At 34.4% G+C, this 19,356-nt stretch overlaps 1 protein-coding gene across 1 annotated transcript in view; it reads right to left on the reverse strand.

Moving 5' to 3' along the window:
* Positions 1 to 1,363: 1,363 nt before the first annotated feature.
* The window catches only part of LOC110484531 (sodium channel protein type 5 subunit alpha-like), a 31,470-nt gene continuing 13,477 nt past the window's right edge, over positions 1,364 to 19,356 (reverse strand). Inside the window, exons 11-25 of the mRNA XM_077781332.1 lie at positions 18,213 to 18,315; positions 17,625 to 17,854; positions 17,346 to 17,498; positions 16,690 to 17,043; positions 15,528 to 15,947; positions 13,586 to 13,736; positions 12,794 to 12,948; positions 10,892 to 11,085; positions 9,332 to 9,401; positions 8,939 to 9,193; positions 7,985 to 8,038; positions 6,931 to 7,072; positions 4,883 to 4,983; positions 3,831 to 4,095; positions 1,364 to 2,508 (exon numbers count right to left, since the gene is read on the reverse strand). Coding sequence (XP_077637458.1) covers positions 1,364 to 2,508; positions 3,831 to 4,095; positions 4,883 to 4,983; positions 6,931 to 7,072; positions 7,985 to 8,038; positions 8,939 to 9,193; positions 9,332 to 9,401; positions 10,892 to 11,085; positions 12,794 to 12,948; positions 13,586 to 13,736; positions 15,528 to 15,947; positions 16,690 to 17,043; positions 17,346 to 17,498; positions 17,625 to 17,854; positions 18,213 to 18,315 — 3,792 coding nt within the window. The remainder of the gene's footprint in view (positions 2,509 to 3,830; positions 4,096 to 4,882; positions 4,984 to 6,930; positions 7,073 to 7,984; positions 8,039 to 8,938; positions 9,194 to 9,331; positions 9,402 to 10,891; positions 11,086 to 12,793; positions 12,949 to 13,585; positions 13,737 to 15,527; positions 15,948 to 16,689; positions 17,044 to 17,345; positions 17,499 to 17,624; positions 17,855 to 18,212; positions 18,316 to 19,356) is intronic.

Genomic DNA, 19,356 nt, shown 5'->3' on the forward strand with positions numbered 1-19,356 from the left:
AGGGACAGGGACTCCACCACTTCCCTGGGCAGGCTGTTCCAATGTTTGATCATAATAAATCTAGTTCAGACTAGACTGTATCTGAGCTCTTTAACTCTTAGCTTGCCTGTGCCTTTATTTGTCCCAAAAATAGCTTAGTTTTGACTAAATCTGTCCAATTTTGATAGTCTTTAACAAGGCAAATGACAGTACAATTTCATTACCTTTTTATTCTTTCTATTCTTGGCCTGAAAATGCTAAATCTTTTCTGATCCTGTGATTTCTTTCTGATTTCCTGTGAATAGCAAAATATTTTCAGTTTTCTTGTGCTAATAGGTAGCTACTTTGGAAAAATTACATTACTGTTGTTCTACCCCTCCAAAATAGATTGTCTTGTAATAAATGAAATTGAAGATACTTGTTAGAAAATAGACAAAAACATGTTAAGCATCTGATGTCTTTATTGAAGAATCTAAATCAGTCGTATTCCAAACTGCAAAACAACAAAAAAAAATCAGTAAAATAATACACATTGTTCATACATTTTTTCAGAATCAATTAAATAAATGATTTATTTAAATTTAATAAATGCTACCTCACAAGATACATCATGAATTTCTTTTCAGATTACTAAGTAGTGCTTTCCAGGGAAAATGTGTAATGATGGGATTTTATGTACAATTATTCCTTTCTGGAAACAGTACCTCTTGCACAACATTCTTTGATTTTAATTATGATTACAACAATTTTCCTACATTGAATAATACAAAGAACAAATTATGTACAACTTTCAGGCACAGGCAACTGAGGATGATCTGTTAAATCCCTTTCGGTGTTTCTGTAAAGATACCTCAAAAATCCTTAGACAGAAACAAATCCATTCAAAGATATTAGGAGGAGGATGGTCCCAAAACCATCAGAATTAGAGGCTGAATATACCCAAGTGTCTTGAGTGAGCTTATTTGCAGAAGTGCATTTATTATTTAACTTTTCTACAATAAAGCCTGTTTGGAAAAATTGTTCCTCCCTAAAGACATGTACCTTATTCTATATCCTTGTGTGTTTATAAATAAGTGCTAACAACTGATCTTTTACAGACTTCTGTAAACATGTGAACTAATATAAAAATTACAGCTGAAAAAATTAACTCACCAACTCCAGGAGCTGAGGAAAAAAATTCCATGGTTTGATTTTCCTCTAATATTTATGCCATGGTTTTTAAAATCTTAAGTGCTTTAAGGAGCATAGGCAAAACTGAACAATTACAATACTTGAAGGCTGCCAGTATTATTCTAAATGTAGAGTATTTGTGGAATAAAACATGGTCTCCATCTGAAAATAAGTGTCATTGGTTTAATTGAAAATGCTGCAGCCAGGGGCAACCTCATGTGTTAAGCCTATTCCTGTGTGTCTCAGCAACACCATCATAAAATAAAGGGAGGGATATGGAAGAAGTAGGACGTAATTTATCTGCCTTTCTACCATGATTTTCATTAAGGACTGATTCAAGAAGACTTTGCTTGTCCTGTATTTCTTGTTCAAAGACAGCACTGTTATGTTTACAATGGTTTAAGGACATACTTTCAAGAGAACGTTGTTTCAAATACCTCCTGAAGGCCCTTTGAATAACAAGAGCTGACACTTCCTCTTGTTTTCTTCTAAGGGTAGAAGAAATTGGGCTGTAACAACTTTTAGGTGGACTGTCAGCTGCAATCTTTTCTTCCATGTTTAATTCAAGACTCTCCAGATCTCCAGATTCTCCCAAGACCCTTTTAGTGAAAGCCAGCAAGATATCCAAGCAGTGGATCCTATCTCCACTAACTATAGGGATGTCCATGGCTATGAGCTGGATTTTATTAGGCTTTGGGATACGCAAGGGCTCTGCCAGTGCATCTGCAAAGTCTGAAAGAGCAGAATAATCTATGAACTGCGTTGCCAGAGGGTCAAATTTTCCCCATGTCTCATAAAACATATCAAAGTCATCCTCACAAAGAGGATCTGCGCTTTCCTCAGTGGCGACACTGAAGTTCTCTAAAATGACAGCTATGTACATATTTACAACAATGAGAAATGATATAATGACATAGCTTACAAAATATAAAATACCAAAGCCCTTATTTACGCAATTATTTTTGTTTGGCTCTGTGACATTTAATTGGTGAGCACATAAATCAGATGCTTTTAGCACAGGGGCCAGAAGACCATCCCAGCCAGCTGATGTGGTAATTTGGAAGAGGCAGAGAATGCTACCACAAAATGTTTGGAAGTTGAAAATATCATCAATCCCACCCTGCAAGGGGATACAGGCAAAGTTTGCCATGCCCACGATGGCATAAATGAACATAATCAGGAAAAGCAAAAGGCCAATGTTGACCAGTGCAGGAAGAGACATCAGCAGTGCAAAAAGAAGAGTTCGAATTCCTTTGGCTTTGCGAACTATTCTCAGGATTCGGCCAACCCGCGCCAAACGAAGAGTTCTCAAAACCGTAGGGGAGAAGAAAGATTTAAACACTTCAGAAACTCCAAGACCTTTGAAAAGCAAAGGAAAACAAAATGTTGTCAGGTCAAGTTAGTCAAATTAATGTCTGTTTTGTTATAGTCTGTGCTTTAGGTGTTGGCAGTAACACTGATCACATCACACTGCTCTCAATATAAACGTCATCAATTCTGAAACTCAGATAAAAGTTTAGGCAAAGAAAGAAAAACTAATATCTTTCAATATAAAAGAGGCATCAAGATTTCTGCATAGTTTGGAAGCTTCCTTATTCCAAGTTTCTCTAATATGGGGAGTGAATTTATGCATTCATTGCTCAAGTACCTAAAAATCCTATTAAATCCATTCTGGTCTTGTGCTGGAAGCTCTGGGACTGCCTCTGAGCCACTTTCTGAGTGCTGCTTCTTCTTTAGGCCAAAGCCTAAATGTGAGGCTTTGACTAATGCTTGGTACTTAAATGAGATCAGAGAAGAGCAAGAAGAAAATAAAGGAAGATTGTCTCTCAGTGTTTATCTCCCATAACACCTCATTCTATGACCCTGCTATCACAGTAGTGATGCAAATGATTACAAACAGGAGAGTTAAGAAGTCACAATTTTTCTGGGTTGTACAGGATGGCAAAAGGCGACCATGCTTCGGCAAGAAGTCAAGAACTCAGAGCAGTTTTTCTTTCCCATCCTTTATTATATGATATGACCTGAGCCTGACTAGAAAGAACAGACAAAATAAATGGTATAAGAAACTAGAGCTGTATATGACCCTTTGCAGAGTCAATGATCAGCATCTAGTCTTATTTAAAGAGCCAAAAAAATACAAGCCAGTTTTAATAATTTTTTTCAGTCATAAATAGTGGTCTAGGTTTAGTATGGTGTTGAGCAACCAAATTTTCCTGAGCTTTCCAAATCTACAACTGGGCTTTGCCTTCTTAAGAGGAAGTTCTGGAAAAGTAAATTAATCCCCATTTTTGATGGAAATGTATTTTTAACCTGAATTTTCTTTTACTGTGAAAACAACAGCTAATGTGACAACATGTAAATTGAAAGCATAAAACATTAGACAACAGTTTAAGTATAATAAGTTTAAAAATATATTACTGAATTAAATTAATATTCTGTTAATTCCTCAATAAAAATCAACTTAAAAATTTGAAAACTCCATTTACCTTTTAGTATTCTGCAAAAATATAAGGGAAAACAAAAATGCATCCTTTTAGAAGGAATCACTTAGCAGTGATTAGTTTGAAATAGTGCAATGGATCTGGAATTTGTTTATCAAACATATGTAGGTGGTTACTTCAAGCAGGAATTTGACTTAATACTGGCAAGACACTTTACCTGACCTAGTGATTGATACTTACTCACTATTGAAAGGATCACAACACTGAAATCAAACACGTTCCAGCCACTTCCAAAGTAGTAGTGCCTTAAGGCCAGTATTTTTATGACACATTCTGCGGTGAATACAGCCACAAAAAAATAGTTGATTTTATTCAGAACCTCCTTGGTGGCTCTGTCGTTGTTTTCTGCCATCATAACGACCATATTTAGACAGATGAAAATCACAATGGTGATGTCAAAAGCTTTGTGAGATACGATGTCAAACATCAATCCCAGGAATGCATTCTGTGGAAAGGAGAACTACTTAATGCCACTTCTGAGACCCAGCCTGCATTCAAATATTAATCAGTAATTTGTGCTTAGAAAAGAAATTTAACATAACATAAATTAACAACAAGCTACTAGAAGCAGCTTGGGGTGATTTCTTTAGACTCTCAAAGAAAACTCACCATACTTTCAGTATTTTCAGGCATCAAGAAAGCACATTGGCTTAGAAAAAAATACATAGCAGGAAAACATTCAGAGTACATTGTGATTGCTCTTTTAATAGAAACACTTATTGAAGCAGATATTTTAGGATAAGCAATTCTAATTAAAATGTCATAAGCAGGAAAAACTCTGAGTAGTTACTGTGCAAAGCCAGGCCTGGAATTAAATTTAAGAAAATGTAAGGAATAAAGCATAAGATTATTTAAAAGCAAATAATAGCCATGGGGCATGTAATGCTCTGTATTCATTATCACCTGCAATATTCCAATCTAGTTGCAGAAGCAACATCATGCAACTTAAATAACCAAGATCATGTTATGAATATCAAATACTTCATATGAACTGGTTTAAAAAGTTTGCACATTTGAGTAGGTGAATAGGTTGTAAATTTTCTTAGTTAATACCCTCAAAGATGACTGTGTTGGATGGAATTTTTCAACAAAAGAGAATAAAATCTAAATTCTATATTGACTGAGGAAGATGAAGGTCTCTAATGCAAGGTTTATTTCCCAATTCCTGGCTACTGAGTTTAAATATCATCATCTTTATATCCTCTGTCATATTCTTCTTAACGTGGCCTCACCGATGGTCTTGGGATGGGTTTTTGGGGTTTCTTGGATCCAAGTTTTTTTAGAGCATTATAGTACTTTTTCTGTTCCTCAGTCAAAAATAGATCTTTCCCACCTAAGTAAAGAGAAAAAATATTGTTGTTCAGATGCAGTCAAATAAATACCAATAAATTTATGTTAAAGACAGTAAGTTACAGTTGTCATGAGTGGGACCTAAGAGAGCACAGAGACCAAATGTGTCTTCACCATTTCTCCTTTTCCCCTTGATCTGATCTGGGTTGATCATGAAAGTCAAGTCCAGGCTGTGATCCCAAGTCAGTTCCCTCAAGTGTGAGAGCCTTTTCAAAGTTTTGCAAATCTATTTCCTATTTTTAAAATTACATAAGATTCATCAAGAAGTGGAATATTTTATATTTTTTTGGAAAGGCAGAAGCAGAAGTAGATTGCTGGATTAGCAAGCAAATAGAGGATGATGAATAAGAATTTTGGGACCAAGTTCTATAGGAAGTTCCTGTTAATAAGAAATAAATTTCTTATTAACATCCACACCACCTGCATTACTGAGCAATCCCTTGGAACCCAGTATTCAGGAATCACTCATCATAAAAGCACTGAGTGATCAGCATTTTGTACAACAAATACATAACAATGCACAGCAGGGCATCTGCAATTGGAATCACTCCAGCAAAACCTCTGAAAATTCTGCTTAACTTCACTACATGGACTCTCAGTGAAAAGCCCAAAGAAGCAGAAAAGAAATGAAAGAGAAAAATGAAAAATAAAAAATGTCAGTTACAGCATGTGCTAAGAAAAGAAAAAGAAGTGTTACATCTACATAAACTTCTAGCAAATGTTCAAGCTTTTAAACTACTTTACTTTTTTATCTATTGGGATTATTGTACTGGGACTTTGTTATAAAAAGAAATTCTTACAGTGAAGTTGGACTGCTGTTCTTCAATCTTTATACATCTTTTCTCTGTCCAAATTCAGAGAACAGAAGAATTTATTGTGGGTTTTGTTTCTATCTCTCTCTACCAAAGGCAGTAATGCTTTGACACTTGGTGTGTAAGTCAGCCCATGGAAATAATAAATTATTCCAGTAGAAATTCTGCCTTCCAAATGGGAACCTTGAAATTGTAAACCTCCTGTTGGGGTCTACTTTCCTGGTATGTTTTCAATTAGCAAGATGCTTATTTCTTGTAAGACTTCCAAGTGGCTAAATTGACACAATTTCCTTCAATATTCTGGATACTTTAAACCCCTAAATGAGTCAGGACTCAATTGATAAATAAGCTTGGCACAAGGAAGGTGAAGTATTCCAGACAGATATTACTGTTGCTTTTCTTTGCTGCATTTTGCATTCAAAGATTTTGCCTTCTATTTCTTACTGAATAACAAGAACAGGGAATATAACAACTGTGAGGAGAAAAGTGCTTGCAGCATGAAGTCATTGCTTCATGGGCTTTAAGCAGCCTTTAAATTTCTGCACAGTCTCTTCCTGGGGTCGTGGCTTGGATCCCTATTATTTTAAAACCTCACTAAATTAATTTGTAGATTTATTTTGTAGATGAATGACTTTTTGAAGTGTAGCTAGTTTGACAAGATGTTCTATGGACAGGACCTTTTCAAGGTTCTTTGCCAGGAAAGCAGAGGTTACTCCTTCCATGATTGATTACCCTGCTCACATTTGTGAGGTGCTCACTCTCAGCAAAAAGGGTTTTTCTGTTCCCCAGAGCAAATCTTCAAAGCAGAAGAAAAGAATTCCACTCTCCTGTAGCAAAGTCTAGGTAACTTTTTTGACTTCTCACTTCTAAAGCTACTCACTCCTTCCTCCTCATCCTCTACTTAGAGTTAATTCAGGACTTGGCAGGAAAATATAATTCACAGGTAAAAACCTTGAGGAAGAAGGGATTCCTGTTTTCAAAACTTGGTTTGAAATGTTATTATTTTAAATTTATCTAGTCAGACACTTATTTCAAAATGGTAGACCTCTAGATATCAAGCCAGCATTCACTTAATCAAATTGGGATTACAGGAGATCATGGGTTAGCTCATGCAGTACTTATCTTTTTCCTTTGCTGGTTAAAATTGCTGATAACCACTCCAATGAAAAGGTTCAGCATGAAGAAAGATCCAAAAATAATGAAAACCACAAAGAATGCATACATGCGTAAGCGTGCTTCAAACTGTGGCTCTTCATCAATCTGTTAAAAAAAAAAAAATCAAACCAGAAAAATAATATTGGTAAGAATTAGATAATCTCAGCTTTAGCATTTCCAATTTATTATAGCAGATCTTTCTATTGTCATGAGGGATTAATTATTTCTGCACATTTACTCCTTTATCTAGATGTACAAGTAGAACTGTCTTGCTCTGTCTTGTTACTGTTTGTAAAGACAATGAAAAACAAAGCCAAATCCTGCTCTAGCAATTTTTTTTTAGTAATGAATAAACAGTTCCAATTAGAAGGGATCCTGTGAGTGCCCTGATTAGAAAAACAGCTCAGACTAAACCTAATGGTGAATTCCTTCTTTTGAGATGCCATCCCAGGCAAGAAGCAATTTAATCCATCTGTACAAGGAAAAATACTGTTATTTAGCAGCTATTTAACTACAGTTAAGAGTACTGGGATGGAATGGATGGGGAAAAATGCAAAGTCAACTAAAAATAGAAAAGTTCAGACTCACTGTGCTAGTATGAGAGTGAGAAACAGGACATACAAATGGGAAAAAAATAGTGAGGGTGTCAAATGTAGGAAGAAAACCTCAAATAACTGATAAAGATGCAGGCTGTTTCAGTTCTACTGCATATGTTTAAAAAGGAAGAGAATTTGCTTCAGAGGCACAGTCATATTCTGCTTCCAAATCAGATTTGTACAAAATTGTATATTATCTTGCCCTCTTTTTGTGTGGTATCCCTCTATTGTGACCAGTTTATTTTATCTAAGTTTCAGATATTTGGTACTCCAAGGATTATTGTTTCACTGTGTAGCTGGATGCATTCAATCACTTGTATTTTTGACCTGATGTTGCAAACAAAGCAGAAAAATTGACTGTATGGATAGAAAAGGGAAGAAGGAAGGGGAAAAGAACTAAAGTTTCATTTCAGTGACATACCTCACGTGAATCCACTGCTGCATACATAATATCCATCCAACCTTTAAAAGTTGCCTGAAAGAAAATGCATTGTTTATTATAACTGAGAGAAAAAATAGCTATTGATAATATAAATGTGTTAATAGTTGTGGAAAAAAATAAGAAGTGTGCTGTAAAAAATACGCATCAATTCTAAGATATCCTTGGAAGTATGATCCCCTGGAATTTATTAGAGAGAAAAAAAAATACTGAAAAGAAAACAAAAGTTATTATTCATTTCAAATGCTTTAATGCTAACTCTTGTTAAATTGAAATTTTTGTAAAAACAAAAGAATACTAGACGTTTCAGCAAATACAACTTAACTAGCAAATATAACTTAAAAGGAAAAAAACAACTTCTAACAGAACAGCAGACTGTTCCATCCTTCAATTTTTATCAATCATAGAACATTTTGGAGGATCCAGAGCAAAGAACTTCATCTAGAAAATATACAGGGATAATAGAGACTTTTTAAAAATTACTTTCTCTCCTTTGTTGTGGTATTAGTGAGCTCAGTGAATTAGCATCCTGACACTTCAGGACTTTTACAACAGAAGACATAGAATTCTAAATAAATTGGTCCATAAGTTCTTTTCTTATCCACTCTGAACTAGAGAAAACAAGAATAACTTTAAATACAGTGACAGGCAGACTATTTCAGGCTTAGTTTGTCGATTAAAATTAAAACAGAAGTGAAATTTAAAACAAGATTGAAAAGCTGTGAAAGAGTTCTTGATTTTAACAAAAGACTGCATGAGCCCGAGTGTTCTTTAAGAGAAGGTGGGCAGCTCATAGATGAGGAGAATATTAATAGGAGCCAAAACAAAATCCCCAATTCCAGTGGGATAAACAGAACCATAGTGGTGTGCCTTGGTTGGGCTGCTCAAACCGTTCCTTGAGGAAAACAAAAATGAGCATGTCTTTATAGAACTTACCACTTGGAGAAGAGCCAAGTATCCCATGCCAACATTGTCAAAATTTACAACACTATTTGTCCATGTCCCATTTTTGGCGATACAATCTGTTTTGCCAGAAATGGAATCAGTACATTCCTTTTTGAGTGTGCACTTCCAAAATCTGCTTCCAAGCCATTTTACTCCTAGAACATTAAAAAGGAGCCAAAAGAAAACGCAGACGAGCAGAACATTGAAGATGGAGGGGATGGCTCCAAAGAGTGCATTCACAACAACCTGAATGAAATGATTGAAAATAATTCATTATTTGCATTCAGTAGATCACTTTTCCCCGAAAACCACTGATTTTTACTTCTGTATCTATTGAAAATTCTAACCCATATAAAAACCCAGACCCCTCCCCCATATCTTTACCTTTATCCCTTCAAATCTTGACAAAGCTCGTAGAGGCCGCAGTGCCCTAAAAGTCCTGAGAGATTTCAGACTGGTCCCAGAGGAACAAGTTGTGGAATTTCCAGAAACAGAATTTCGTCCCCAGGAAACAAAGGAAAGCTGTGTTCATTGAATTGGAACTGGGATCATTAAATGGCATACAAAATTTTATTTTATCTATATTAGTAGACAATCCTGAGATGAATGTTACAGTTTATTTCACCATTAAGTCAAACGAAGAAAATACATATTTAAAGTTACCACAATATAATTTTACTTCATTCTTTCCTAACACATGAAAAGAAAATGGAATTAATTCTAATTTGATTTCTTTTTAAAACAGTTAATATAATTTTATTTAGTACTAGGATAACAATCAAATTGGTAACTATGATACTTCCATACACTACCAGACTAGAAAGGTTTATTCAGATATAATACTCCCATTTGCTACATAGTTATTCTTAAAAGTGTACACAGAAATTTATTATCATAACTGAGGATGGGGATGTGGAAACAAATTTTTTTTTAAATATATCTGGTTCTTTTTAGATATTTCTAAGAGAAATGAAGGCATTAAAAATAATTTCAATAATTAGGTTTTTTCACTGTTCATGATTTGTCTCTTCCTTCTCATATGAATTTGCTACCTCAGTGTTCAGCCATTGGATATTTCCATGTTTATCCTCTGTTTTGGACTGCTACTTACATTAGAAAACTGTAGCTGCTCAGGTATTCTTTACAAATAGTCATAATATTAGATTTTTCAGTTGAAATTTCCGAGTACTTCACAACTTTCAATGCTGACTATCCTGAGTCTATCAAAAGCTAATCTGATGTCACAAGTCAGCAGTTTAGACATCCTTACTTAAAAATATTTAACTTTAGAACAGTCCCAGTGTGATGTTGACAAGAAAAATGTTTCATTTTTATACAGCAAGATTATAATATTTAACATTTTCTACATTCAGAGCAAATGTATATGTATTGAACACTGCCCTTATGTCACTCTTGGTGATTCCAGCATTTCTCTCTGGGGCTGTGCAAAGCAAAAGATACCTCCCTATCTTTAACTCCCTGGTAAATTACTTTTCCAACCATGCTTTTCAGCTGTCTTTGCCATTTAAATTTCTTCTCCTTCAAGGAAGGAACTCTTTTTTTCTAACTGCCAAAATCACAGATTTGACTTGGGTTGGAAGGAACCTTTAAAATCATCTACTCCAGAGCTGTCAGTAACTTCACACTTTCTATTGTCTTAATCAATTTATTTTAATTTTATTTCCAATCACTAATTGAACTCTCTCTCTACAATTGGAAAGGTCTTTAGAACCATCATGGTCCTCAATGATTGTGATACCTAATGAAATTTCCTTCAGCAACTTCTTGATTATTGCTGAAAATTTCCATTTAAAGTCCTAAAGCCTCTTTTGCATTGAAGGTTTTTTAGCCTTTGGAAACTGTCTTTACGACTTGTATTAATTCATAATCACAATTTACGGGTAGTTCTCTATATACAAAACATCAAAAATTTAAATGTATGACAAGCTGAGTATAATACTTACACACACAATGATGAAGTCAAGCAAACACCAAGAATTTGTGAAATAACTGTGCAAACCAAAAGCTACCCATTTCAGAATCATCTCCATAAAAAAGGTGTAGGTAAATATGATATCAGCATAATCTAGTATAATTTTCACTTTTTCCCTCTTCTGCAGGTGAACATCTTCAAATGCCTGGAATTTCAGAATTCAGTTTTAAAACAGGTCAATAGATTATGGGAGATTATTTTTTAATTGCACAAGAATAAATAGTTTGATTTATTATAACCATTTAATATTAAATAATGGACAACCACCACTTATTTTTATACTTAAAAGTAAAAAGGTAAATTTTAACATAAGTACAATCTTATTTTCACATTGATTGAAAAATCTCATACTTTGAAGTTTTTATGTTCAACACTTCAAAAAATGTCTGATGAGGGCTAAAAAATTTTGGCTTCCCAAGGTAGTTGACAATTTTGAAGGGGTTGATCTAAAATGCTTGCACAAAAAAGCATGAATTGAATACATTAACCAGTGTCTGTCAGATTCTGACCTTCCAAATGAGTCATCTGCAGAGTTGCAATACAGACATGGAAAAATGTGACAAATATCTTATCTGGAACTCTCATTCTTGAAGTTTTTTTCACCTAAACCTTGACAATGAGGTTTTAGGAAAATATTTCACTGATTGTTGTAATTCACATCAGTGTTTGCTCATGTTTAAAGTATTTGCTGCCTTGCTAATTTTTTTTTTTTTTTTTTTTATTGCCAATTTATTCCAAATTCCTTTTAACACCTTGCATTATTTCCTCACTGAGCCTTTGGCAATGTCTGCAATTTTCCTTTCATCCACTTCTCCCCTACTTTTCTGAGTATTCTTTCTGTGATCACCATCTCATTTAATTTCACTACAAACCATGGACATGTGTGATGGTCTGGTGCTATTCATACTTATTCAGAACATTTCATATCAGTAGATTTTATAAATAAGGAAAAAAATAGACAAGTCCCTTTCTGCAAGAGGACAAGAAATGGGAAAGTTCTCAACACTGCAAATTATCTTTTATGGCAAGAAATTGTTATTGTTATTTTGCACCTGGGTACCAACTAACTTTTTGTTCAACAGGACATTAAAAATGACTCAGTTTCCTTCCTTACTTCAGTTTGGTTCCCCATGAACACAGAGAAGCCCTCACTGGAGGTGAGGAAATTCCCCTGGAGGTTTTGTCAGGAGAATTTTAAAGCAGAGGGTTCAAATCTACTGTTCAGGGAACACCCTGAATGTAATTTAGTGACTTTTGTTGGAAAATCTGATATCTACCATGTAGATCATCTTCAAACTATCAGGTTATGTTCCTTCTGCATTAGATAATATTTTATTTAGCAAGTTACTCTCAGTAGACAGTGAATATACTTTCAAATAAATAAATAATTCTTTCCTTGCTCTTCAGTAGAAATGGATATGATCAGACTAGCAATGCATGACCTCACCTACCAATTTACAGCCATCTTCACTTCTAGTTTCTGATCATAATGTTTGGATGATTTTCAATCTACATTTTTACTGAGTAGCTAGTTTGCTTTAGAAATTTAGAAGTGCTATTATTTTTTTCAAGCTTTCCCAAGCAAAATCACACTCTGGTTTAGCTTTTAATTAACACAAAAGTGTAAAGAACTATGTTCAATGAAAAACTATGATTCCATATATATAAATCTATCTATTTAAATATCTTATCCAAGTGAAAGAAAGCATTATGGCTTCTAAAGGTTATATTTATTACACTCCTGTCTCTCCCTGGGCAAAGGAATGTCATAGCAGAAGAAATCAATTCAATACTATTCCTGTACTGACAACAATTAATTCAAATGTGGAGAAATTAAATTAAATTAAATTTACCAGTGCTGCACTGCTCAATACAATCATAAAAACCATAAAATATTCAAACCCGCTATGGTTCACAATTCTGTAGCAGGTTTTTCTAAAGTTCCACCAAGTTTTGCCTGGAAATTTTGTGATATCCACTACACAGCATGGGAAACACTCAACACAACCTGAAAAGATAGAGAACGGCATATTGATTCAATGGAAAATGCTAAAAAATTGATTTTAAAAATATAAAACACCTAAAAAAGGCCTTTTAAATATTATAGGAAGAATGTACTCTTTTATCAATAAGGTGATGCTGATCTGAAGCTAAAGAAAAGTAAAAATTTTTATGCCAAAATAATCTCTTTTAATAAAGCAACACATACATGGAATATCAGACATCTTTTTGTGTCCTTCTGCAGAATGGTTTGTGGGCACAAAAGAAGCCTTTACTTCTATCTCAAAAATGTGTTTATTTTCTGCATTTTTCCACATTTTTATTTTGAAAATAAAAATACCTTACTAGCATGTCAGTAAATTATTATTTTTACTAATTATTTCATTATATTGCACTGCAGGGACATTACATCTGGACTCTCTTCCCTGCCCTGTGCCAGAAGCACTCTTCATTAATCTGTAAAGGCAGCAGGATTGAACCAACAGAGTCTGAGGAGAAGTTCAGGTGATCAAAGGCAGATATCCACACTAGGATGAGCAGACAAACAGTTCCTGCTAATCTGGACATGCTCCAAATTGATTTTTTTGAACACTGGTTCATTTGGCATTCGTGCAATACCAAAAAAAAAAAAAAAGGATTCCTACCTTCTAGAAAGCAGTCCTTAGGCAGCTGTGAGTTTTTAGTCTGGGAAAACATTTCCAGAAGAACAACTGGATCCACAGTGCTGGCTTCAGAAAAGCTACGAACAGAATGATATTTCTGCAGAGGAGAAGGAGTAAGAAAAGAATTTATTTGCTTTTCATTAAAACAGTTAACAAACCTAAAAGAAATGAAAATTATCATCTCCTCTCCCTCCCCAAAAGAAATTTGCAGTGTGTAAATTATCTTCATGTTGCTGAACTACGAAAATAAATTTTAAATAATTGGACAGAAATAGCCAATCCCTACTTTTTGTTTCCATCACTTTATTTTAACCAATTTCTTTGCTTCTTTTCATTATCTAGAGTGGACTTGAAGGGAAGGAAATGTTTAGAAAATATTATATATGCTACAGTTTTAGAGAAAATTCTGATTTCTTCAGGCCAATCAATTTTTAGACATACAAATCATGTCTCAAAATGCTTGAAGAGAGGAAGGCCCAGCATATTCCACAAAATTATAAGTTATAATTACCTCTTTTTGATCTTTCTTTGGGTGTGTTACTGTGAAAACATTTGCAGCTTCAGAAGTCCCAGAACTCTGATTGAAGTTGTTTGAATTCTGCCACTGTTCTCTGTTTTTTAATTTGTCTCCCTGCATGAAATGATGCAAATCAGTTGATTTTCCACATATTTTTTTCCTGACAGTCATTCTTGAAAGGCAAAATTATTTACCAGAATGCAAAACTTCCATGAAGTTTAGACTCATATAATCACAGAATGATTTGGGTGTTTGGTTTGGAAGGGGCCTTAAAGATCATGTAGGTTCAACCCCTCTGCCATGAGAGGAGAATCTTTCACTAGCAAGTTTTTCTTTTTACAAATAATTAAATAGTTTTCCTAAAATGCTTGTAAAAGATTTATGCTTCCAGTTATAGGCAGAAGATCTAAGTGATCAGAATCAGTCCTCAGCCCTTCTGACACTACAAATTCCAAGAAATACCAGACTCCACTGCAGCAGGGAATGAATTTCTGACATCAAAAGCTTATGGGCAAGACATTTGAAACAGCCACAGAAGACCCTAAAGTGATCAACAATTTTTAATTCTTTGAGAATTTGTCCAAAGAGACTGCACTGATAATGCTTCCTAATATGACCAAAACCATACAAAATGGATCCTGGCAGACCACCTAGCCACTGACCATGTGTTCGTCCATCCAAAAAAAGTTCCCTCCGATCCCAACAATTCTGTGATTCTGTGAAAACAGTTCCTATAGCTCCTGTGCCATATTTGACAATCCTGTGTGGATGTGACAGACACCTGAAATATCTCCAATATTCCTAAATGCCTCTGTACAGATGTCATGGCAGTAAAAATGTCTCACACACATGCAGAAAGATTTGAGCTGTATCCTGTCCAACACAACAAAATCAAGAGATATGAAGGGGAGTCAAAAGTACCATGGAGGTGATTAAAAACCCCCAAACAATAAAAGAAAAAAGAATTTCTTTTTTAAAATATAGCTTTTGTTTACATTCCCTTTGGATTCCATGAAACTGAGGAGCAACATATAATCAACATGAGAGGCCTGCCTTCCAAAAAATTCAGGTGTAAGGCAAAGAAGACAAAAAGAAAGAATGTCTGTCTAGAATGAACTTTGTTTATCAATTGCCCGTAATAAATGGAAACAAAACAGTCAGAAGCAGAATTTTGTCTGTCATTGAAGAGGATGAAAAAGTAAATATTCAACATATCATTAAATAACCAAGACTATTTGATATCCCTTGTTCTAGAAGAACTAAGAAAGTAAAATTGCAGAAATGACAAGGAAGGATAATATTTACTGATGAGTCTTTGAGATTGTATTTACAGATGCAAGATACAATCATTTTTCAAAGATCAATATTCCTTACCTGTTTCCTGCATTCTGCAGCAGTGTGCAAAACGTGCCCATCATCACCTTCGTTGGTGTAAGCCTCTGCAGCTGCAATGGGAACACAGGTACTGTGGCTGGTCAAAATTTCTTCATATTTCCTTGCCAGTGAGGAACTCTCATCCATATGGCAATGCTCTACATCAAAGGAGCCCTTGTCTATGTATTTCCTGACATCTGTCATGGCATAATTAGTAACCTCTATGCCCTTCCCAGAAACTTCTGCCAAAGTCTTCTTTTTATCTGTTCTTCTGAGGCTTCCCCTCATTCTTTTGCAGCAGTGATCCCAAATTCTGTCTTTCACAGCCTTCAGGCTCTTGTGAATCTGTGCAATGGCAATCTGGTATTTAGACCCTTCTCCAGGCTCCTCTTGTCCCTCTGTGCCATCAAGGTTGAATGAACTCAGCAGCAAAGCAATGAACAGGTTGAGCACCTTAAAATAAAGTAAGTTGGAGACACTATTGCTAACAGAAGAGACACTTCAGAGACCCTCAAACTCACTTTCATTAACCACTAATACATAATAAAATTATTTACTAATACACTGGAATATTGTTATAGCATGATACGGCTCCTTCTGGAAGGACTGGCAGGAGAAAAAAAAAGAGGGAAGTGAGAGTTTGGGTATATAAAATATATTTTCACATGCTTTGAAGTCCATAGTGTATAAGGAGGCAGACATGTGGAAAAACAGCATGCAAAGATGAATTTTAATTACACCACCATCAAAAATGATCTGGTATAGACCAATAAACCAAGCAGATGAAAAAGATTTCATCTGCCAGTAAATTTACATTAGATCTAGAATAAAAATCTGGGTTCTGTAAATTTTGATTACATAGGGGCAACATGTCAAGCATTAAAGGCACTCAACACTTTGGTTATTTGGTCCCACCAACACAAAAGATGAAGACATCTGACACCAAATTATGATATGCTCTGCACTTCTAAACTTTCCTGGCTAGAAGGAATAAATTTATTTTGCTTCTATGTCTTGTGTGAAAAAGAGAAAGAAAAGGGAAAAGGGAAAAAAAGGAGACAGAACAAAACCATATTTCAAGTGACACCCAGAAAAGAGAATAAAGTGAATACTTTTCAAACAGTAAGGTTTTTCCTCCAACGAAAAAAGTAACTGGATGCATTCAGTAGGGACTGAAAATTGACTTGAAACTCACCACCAGATTTCCTAACACCAGGACAAGCAAGAAAATGATGAGACATTTCCTTTTTCCAGCCACTTCCATGCATTCCCACATAGTTTCAATCCATTCTCCACATAATATTCGGAATATAATGAGGATTGAATGACTAAAATCTATCATATGCCAGCGTAATTCGCCATGGGGGTTTATTTTTTCAGAGTTTAAGTGATAATCATTGCCCAAAATCTGCATTCCTACTACAGCAAAAATAAATATAGTGATCGCCAAAACCAGAGTGAGGTTACTCAGTGCACCAAATGAGTGTAGAATTATTTTCATAAGAGTATTTAAGGCTGGCCAGGACTTTGCCAATTTGAAGATCCTGAGCTGTAATGAAACACAAGGAAAGAAAAAGTTAAAACAGCCTAAAGAGCACAGCACACAAGAAAGAAAGACCCCACACTTACCATAATGCCTTTATGCAGTATTATCACTATTTTTTTTTCCCCAAGAAAGTCTTTTAATTGTTTTGATAAAATTAAAATCACTCCAATTAAGAGCTCAGGTTGTCTTGCTACTTACAAATAAAGAAAACAGATTTAACATATTCATCAGTAAAATCATATGAGGGTATTTCACTGTACTACATATGTACTTTTAAAAAAAAAAAAATTAAAATAGATAATTACCAGCCTGAAAGGAGACAGATTTGTTCCAAAGCTCGCTAGGCCAATCAAAACTACCACACTATCAAAAACATTCCACTTGTCCTGGAAATAGTAGTAAGGATCTAGAGCAATGATTTTCAAGATCATTTCTACAGTAAAAATCAGGGTGAAGACCTGGAAAGACAAAAAATGAAATTCAGAAAAAACAAGTCACAGGAAAAGTCTGTCTCCTTATGGGAGTGTCCAAGTATAAATACAGGGTTATAACTCCATTTTCACTCTAAGACAGACTTAACTTACCTTGTCACTTAGAGAAATCAGTTCTTGGTAATGTGGTTGCATGCCAGGGTACTCCATAGCCAGGAACAAGGTATTCAAGATAATGCAAACCATGATTAAGAGATCAACAAATGGATTCAAAATTACCAATTTCATCTTCTTTTTGACTGCTCTCCAGAATGGACAACAATTCCAAATTAGATACTTTTGAGGGAAATTTTTCCAAAATGTAGGACAGTTTAGTTTTGATTCTGTCAGACAAAGAGGGAAAGTGACATATGAATAATCCTTTGTAGAATATCACAGAATGAAGAAAAAGACAATTTTTCAATGAAAAGATTGAAAAGTCAATCTGACACGAGCAAAATGGCACCATTGCAAAAAATTGTTTAGCTCATTCTGCACTAACTAATCAGAAACTTATAAAGGTCAGGCAAAATTTACCCTTAGTAATTGTGAGTTACATGAGCTATGAGAATATTTCTCTTACTGAAATTCACATTTGGCAGCATAATTTCCCCTAGTTGCTTTTAAAATAATGGTGTTTGTGATAGTTTGATCTCTGAGGTTACACAATCACCACAGGAAAAAGAGGAAAGAATGACTTACTTGAATTATCTGTAAGAATTGTGGCTGCACTCATTAACCTCTGCCTTCGGACAGGATCATTGATAGCATCCACTGAGACCTCATAGGACAGCAGGATCTGCCTCTTTGGTTAGGAAGACAACAGAAGACAATATAACAAGATAAGAAGAAGATATAAAAATTACAATAAAATATTACAATACTTGCAGTATAAAAATTATATCCAGCATGAGATAAATATGACTTTTGAAATATACATTATAGTGAAGCTTTTACTTGCTGGAAAAACATTAAAAAATTATAAAAATATAAAAATATCAGGTGTTTGAAAGCAAAGGACATTTTGTCAAAATCAGTATAATATTTCAATAATTTTTTTCTTTCTGAGGATATTTAATTAGCAGTTATAATTCCTTTAAAAAAGAAGTATAAAAACATTAACAGGGGGCAAGGGAAAATAATCAATCTGTCTTTCCAGTGAATGATAGAAACAACATACAAAAACAACACTGACCATCAGTTTGAATAAACTATTGGCTATTTAACTATGAACTACTGATTATCAATAAATAATAATGTATCAATAAATAACAATAACAATAACAATAGTTAATGAAAAAATAGTCACATAGTTAATACAAATTATTGGGATTTTTAGCCCTATTAAGCCTATCAAGATCCAACTAATATTGAACTGCCTAAAACCAGGATTGGGACTTTTGTTTTAATTAGAACTACCAGATGACAAGGATCCTGAGAGACTGGCAATGGTCAGACTGACCACATCACAATGCACTGTACTTCAGTATTGCCTCTCAGCACAACTGGATTTGCATAATTTCCTTTTTTTTGAGAAGGATAAATGAATAAAAATATATCATAATGTTACCTCAAACTCTTATGATAGTATGAGTTTTATTAGCATATTTTGTAAAACTGTTATTCAGGGAATGAAACTGATATCCTTGGCCTTAAAGATTTAATAATAATTATTTATCTTTGTCATTGATATTTTAATGAAAATCTAAGCAAAACTCAGCTGATAGAGCTGTCAGAGAACAGACCTATAAAATGAATTTATAATACAGTTCTAAAATGCTCATTTTCCCCTCTGGTTTTTTTTGTTTGTTTGTTTGTTTGTTTTTTGTTTTTTTTATTTTTTCTG

Source organism: Lonchura striata, chromosome 1, assembly GCF_046129695.1.
Source record: "Lonchura striata isolate bLonStr1 chromosome 1, bLonStr1.mat, whole genome shotgun sequence".
NCBI classification, from domain to species: Eukaryota; Metazoa; Chordata; class Aves; order Passeriformes; family Estrildidae; genus Lonchura; species Lonchura striata.